The sequence below is a fragment of the Monoraphidium neglectum genome (genome assembly GCF_000611645.1).
Source record: "Monoraphidium neglectum strain SAG 48.87 unplaced genomic scaffold scaffold03827, whole genome shotgun sequence".
In the NCBI taxonomy this organism is placed as follows: Eukaryota; Viridiplantae; Chlorophyta; class Chlorophyceae; order Sphaeropleales; family Selenastraceae; genus Monoraphidium; species Monoraphidium neglectum.
This window is the reverse complement of record NW_014009802.1, coordinates 1-5558: the sequence shown is the minus strand read 5'-3', so window position 1 is coordinate 5558 and position 5558 is coordinate 1. Positions and strand designations below refer to the sequence as shown.

The following is a 5558-nucleotide window of genomic DNA, read 5'->3' as shown; positions in this document are numbered from 1 at the left end:
GGTTGGCGCTAAGCTGCTTGCTGGCTATGACGCCCTGGTGGCCCGCGTGGAATGAACCATGCACCTCCCTGCTCGCATGGGCACCAACCAGGCATGAATGAATTCTCGTGTACAGTAGTATGGGGCAACAGTTGCCGCCAAGGCCGGCAGGGAGCCCGAACGTCACATTCCAGGTGGCAGGGGACAGCGCCGGTGCAAAGGCGCGGCTCGGGCGACGGCTGGCCGCCGCCGGCCCGCTTCGCCCCGCCCCTCACTTTGCGGGGTCCTCGCTGCTGGCTTGGATAAGAAGGTCGTTTGTGGCCGCCACGTAGATGCCTGCAGGTGTGAGGGGGAGCGTGAGCGGCCGACGCCTTCGCATCAGCAACAAACAGCCGACGCTCCTGCACCCCTTCCCCGCAGCAGCAGGGGGCGCCCATAGTGATGGCTGCCGCCAGCAATCTGTAAGCAGGGACGCATACGGATTGTGTGCCCATCCCTACGCTGTGGTCCGCCGCAGCGGCGGCATGGCGCGACCCCTCACCCTGCAGGTCGCTGAACACGGCGAGGCCGAAGCGATCCGCCACCACCACCGTCTGAGATGACCCCGGGACCTCTGTCTCCGCGGCATTATTGAATTTGAGCGTGCCAGCGCTCTTGAAGAAGAAGCCCAGAGCGGCGGCATCCTCCTGCTCCGCTGCCTCCGCCTGCGCCTGGATTGGCGGCCCCATCGAATGGTCTGCGCGACACGTATCAGGGTACGCACTTAGAGCGCTGCCGTTTTCCTACTCCAGCTCCTCTATATGCTTGGTGGTGAAGAGGCAGCTGCGAGGCATTGCTGCATGATCTGCTGTAGATCGTACGAGATCGCTTGCTAGACGACCACGCACAGTTATTGAACCAAATCAAAACGGTATTACATTATATCATAAGGACCACGCAGTAGCTCTTCAACCCACGATCTGAAATTTATGAACCAGTTGATGACTCAACCACGGTTGGCGAATGCTTCGTGAGCGGACTGGCAGATGCTGAGCAGTCATCACGTATGTGGTGCTGCTGCGCCCCCTGCTCGCACGCCCCGCGGCAACGCAGCTGCCGCGATTCGACCAGCGCGCGGAGTAGCCAGTTGCAGTCACACCAGGCATCCCAGAAGGCGTGGCTTGCTGCCACACCCGCGACAGCTGCTCCTCAAGGCAGCGGGCGATGGCAGGCGTCATCGGGCCACGAACGCTTCTTGACATTTGCATTACATCAGTCGCTGCCGGCCTGCCTTCGCCGACCGTCCCCTTCAGCTGTGAGTCTGGTGCCTGGCGTGCCGTTTGCATCCCCGCAACCTGCTCCGCTTCACCGGCACTTCGTTTGTCCCCAACTCCTTGCTTTACACACCAGGCTCTCACACATATTTCATACCTCCATACCTGCGCCTTGCTGCTTTGTGCAACCTCTCAAGGCGACGCCGTGTTGGAGCCTGCCCTCATCCATGCCATCATATCAGAATTTGAGCGGCTGTTCGGCCCCCTGGACGGCGGCCGCGGTGCCCTCATGCCACCCTCAGCGCCCCCTGGGGGCCCCTGGGGGCCCTACCGCCCGTCACCGCTCCAACCGCTGCCCCCATCAGCGCTGCACGGCCCGCATCCTGCACATTACTCATGGGCGCCATTCGAGCCGCCCAGCCAGGGCAGGTGGATCGCACTCAGCAAGCTTGCATCCTGTTGGTGAGCAGCTGCATAGGCTGGCGGTGCTGGATGCTGACCGTTACACGTCAAGCCACGCCTGCATTGCTCGGCCCCTGCTTCCCCACACATCCAGGTGATGTCATCGTATCGTCATCACCTTCGCCCCATCACCCACGCCGCACGCGCCTCACGCGTCGCCCGCTCCGCGCAGGCAGCCACAAGCGCTGCGCCTCGTGCTTGTCGCCGCGCATGGCGCGCGGCTGGATCGCCTTCCCCTGGTGTCGCGGCGACTGCTGCATCTTGAGCTGTCCGCGCCACTGCCTGCAGGCTTGGGCTGGGCGCCCTCCCTGCGCCAGCTGACGTGCCTGAGCCTCGCCGGATGCACGGAGGTGCACGCGGCAAGCTTGCTCCCCCTTCAGGCGCTGCCACAGGTGATGAGCGCGAGCGTGGGTGCAACCGGGGACCTGCCTGGCACACTGTCTGGCATCCAACCCGCCAAAACCTTCGATTCTCGTGCGCAGCGGGCGCCTGCTGCCCCACCAGGTTTGTCCCGCTGGTGGCGGATGCCGCTCACGTGGCCGAGTCGCTGACGTGGCGGGGCCCGCCTTGCTCCGCCTGCCCCCCGCAGCTCCGCGCCCTGTGCCTGCATGGCCTGGAACTCGGGGATGCCGTTGGGCCGCCCCTGGCGACGCTGACACAGGTGAGCAAAGCGTGTATCCACAGTGGTGGAACGGGAGCTCGCGTAGGAACAAACGGCATCCCAGCATGCCACATGCGCGTGCGCACAGCTGAAAGCACCCTTCATTCACACCTTGACCGTGTCGGGTCGCCTATCCCATCCGTGCCGCAGCTGACAGCTATTGACCTTTCCAGCACTGGCTGCGGTGACATCGCCCTCGAGTGCATCACGTATGGGCGACGCCTTGCTGCCTGGGCAGCTGCTCGTGGAACCTTGGCTGGCAGCAGCGCTTCTGGATGCACACAGGAAGTGGATGCTGCCACACCACCCAATGCATACGGCAGGTGTGGGAGCGCTCAGCCATGGACGCCTGCTCACCCCTTGGCGAACACGCGTGTCTACTTTCCTCGTCCCTGGATCAATTAGCCCCCTTTGCAAACGCGCACGCGGCACCACGCCCCCTCGAGCCGCCCCATGCACGCGTCCCCCCTCGCAGGACGTCCGTCGCCCGGTGGCACCTGTCCCGCACTCGCATCACCGCCGAAGGCTTGCAGCACCTGTGTGCGCTGCCGGCGCTGGATTTTGTGGATGTCAGGGGCACGGGCGTCGCCAGGGCCGCGCTGCTGCCGCTTGAAAAACGCTTCGGCCTGTGGCAGCCACAGGCCGCAGTCCTGGCGCGCAGCAATGCGCTCGCCGCTGCGGCAGTGGGAGGGGCGCTCTTCCCGTGTGCATGTGCGGCCGTGGGGGTCGCGCTGGCAGGCGGCGGCGCCGTGCGCGCGAGGGACAGCGCGGGCGATTGGCAGCTGCAGGGGGCCGCATTGGGCCAGGCGCGTGGGGGCGCGGGGGTGGTGCAAGCGGCGCGGCCAATGGTTGGCCGGGGACGGCGGGAGCAGCTGCTGCAGGGGGGTGCTGCGAGGCCAGAGGGCGTGATGCTTCGTGGGATTTTGGCCCTGCTGCATGCCTGATGCATCCACTGGTGATGCAGTGTCAAGAGCACATCAGTTGCTTTGTGTGTGCATATGTGTACATGTACGTGCGCGAGCGCGCATGCGCACGCGCACCCGTGTGTGTGTGTGTGTGTGTGTGTGAGTGAGGGAGAGAGAGGGGGGGAAGGGGCGTCTGTACAATTGAATCTGGGTGCGTGTGCCTGCAAGTAAGCATGGCACACCGTGGGTGTTTGTCTGTGTGTTTTTTCGTGCCTGTATGCCTGTCTGTAAGTGGATGGGTTTTGCAGTTGGTCGGAGCAATGCTGCCTGCTTTGTGTAAGAGCTTGGCCAGTGTCGATTCCGCAGGTGGTGATGTCAGCATGCCTGCGGACTGGCTGCCCGGCCAGTCAGGGCACTCCATGGAGATGCGCTACGCCATGCAGCGGCATCTTGGTGAGCCTCCTTGCAGGCCGCATTGGGTTTGAGCAAGTGCACGCCATCAGCACAAGCAGGCGACACAACTGCGTCGAGCAGCTTCCTTGGCAGCGCCACTGCCCTCGGCACCCTTGTGCTGCGACATGCAAATTGCATGGGCACATCAGTCCTGTTGCGTTTGCAAAGCGCAGACAGCGATCCTTCGCCACACGGGCGCGGGCAGATCAGTGCAGCGATGCAGTCCCTTCACAGCAAAGCAGTGGGCGGTCAGGCCCGCGTCAGCCGCGGTAGGCATTGTTATCCGGGTTTTTGTTCGCGCTGCCCGGCTAACGCGTTTCTGCAGACTGCGGGGAGCTGACCCAGCGGAACGGCTTTGCCTCACCTCCAGGCACCAAACGCTGCGTGCGGACGCCTGTGCTCGGCCGGAGCATCAATGTGTCGAGGAACAAGAAGGTATGTCACGGCTACCGGGGCGAATGGATCGCATTCCGCAGTGTCGAGACGAGCGCGCTCTCTCTCCCTCGCAGGTGGTTGTGTCCGCGGCCGCTGTCGCATCGGAGGCTAAGGGCAGCGTGGCGCAGAATGGCTCCACTCAGGCGCAGTTTACTGACCCGGCATCGAACCTGGAAATGTCAAAGGCGAGCACATGCTTGGGGGCGATCCCGGTGCCTCTGCTGGCAATGGGGTTGCTGCTGGCGACTCGAAGGAATCCGACGACGATCGTGCACTATGGGCGCTGCGTGCAGCAGGGCTTGCGGCGCGCGCCGTGCCGCGGCGCGTCCGCCGAGGCGAATATCGCAGCATCTTGCTCGGGCGCGCCGCGGACGCGCCCGCACCCACCAGCCACCATTCCCTGTCCCCCTGATCGGGCGCCTCCCTGCCCGATGACACCCCGCCGCCGCGGTGCCCGCGCTGCGCGCAGACCGTGCTGGGCATCATTCTCGGCGGCGGCGCGGGTTCCCGCCTGTACCCGCTGACTAAGAACCGCGCCAAGCCCGCGGTGCCCCTGGGCGCCAACTACCGCCTCATCGACATCCCCGTCAGCAACTGCGTCAACAGCAACGTCACCAAGATCTACACCCTCACGCAGTTCAACTCGGCGTCGCTCAACAGGCACCTGTCGCAGGCATACGTGAGCCGCCCTGGGGGCGGGTGGTGGTGGCCCCTCAGAAGGGCGGGGCAGCGCGGGCGGCCGCGGCGGCAGCTCCCGCCCCTGCGGCCAGCCCTGTGGCAGTGCATGGCGGCAGCGGCGGCGGCGGCGGCGGGGGGGGGCTCATGGCAGTGGCGCTGGTGGCCGCGCGGCGGCCTGCGGCGGGCCTTAGGGGCCCAATCTCCATAATATCTGCCAGGCCGTGCCATCCTTCAGCCTCCAGACATGGTCCAGCCTCTGGTCTCCCACACACTTTACACACATTCAAATACATCCACACTCACATATATATACACACAAATACACACACACATCTGATTACACACGAATCCGCCCCAGAACGGCACCGTGGGCGGCTACAACAACCGCGGCTTTGTGGAGGTCCTCGCGGCCAGCCAGTCCCCGGTGCGCAAGGAGTGGTTCCAGGGCACGGCCGACGCGGTGCGCCAGTACCTCTGGCTCTTCGAGGAGGCGGTGCGCGACGGCGTGGAGGACTTTTTGATCCTGTCTGGTGAGAGGGGGGGCGGCGGGCCGGTCCGCATGTGCGCCGGGACGGGCGCGGAAACGGGCGCGCGGCGCGAGGCGCTTCCGGTGAGGGCCCTGGTGAACCCCGGCTTCGCCTGAAATGGCCCCAGCGGGAGCAGCGGCGGCGGCGGCGGCGGTGGCGAGGCGGGACGCGCCCTGGTGTCGAACCTGCCCTCCACCCCCTCCCC

At 65.3% G+C, this 5558-nt stretch overlaps 2 protein-coding genes across 2 annotated transcripts; one reads left to right on the top strand and one right to left on the bottom strand.

Moving 5' to 3' along the window:
- Positions 1–250: 250 nt before the first annotated feature.
- MNEG_13439 (hypothetical protein) lies at positions 251–707 on the bottom strand (the record flags this gene model as incomplete). The annotated part of the gene is made up of 2 exons (XM_014038090.1): positions 251–315; positions 521–707. 2 exons carry the CDS (start codon positions 705–707, stop codon positions 251–253), a joined length of 252 nt encoding a protein of 83 aa, XP_013893544.1.
- Positions 708–3679: 2972 nt separating this feature from the next.
- On the top strand, positions 3680–5469 carry MNEG_13438 (Glucose-1-phosphate adenylyltransferase small subunit; the record flags this gene model as incomplete). Its single annotated transcript, XM_014038089.1, has 6 exons — positions 3680–3713; positions 4039–4148; positions 4223–4360; positions 4618–4827; positions 4866–4985; positions 5185–5469. The coding sequence occupies 6 exons, from the start codon at positions 3680–3682 to the stop codon at positions 5467–5469; spliced, it is 897 nt and encodes a 298-aa protein (XP_013893543.1).
- Positions 5470–5558: the final 89 nt, after the last annotated feature.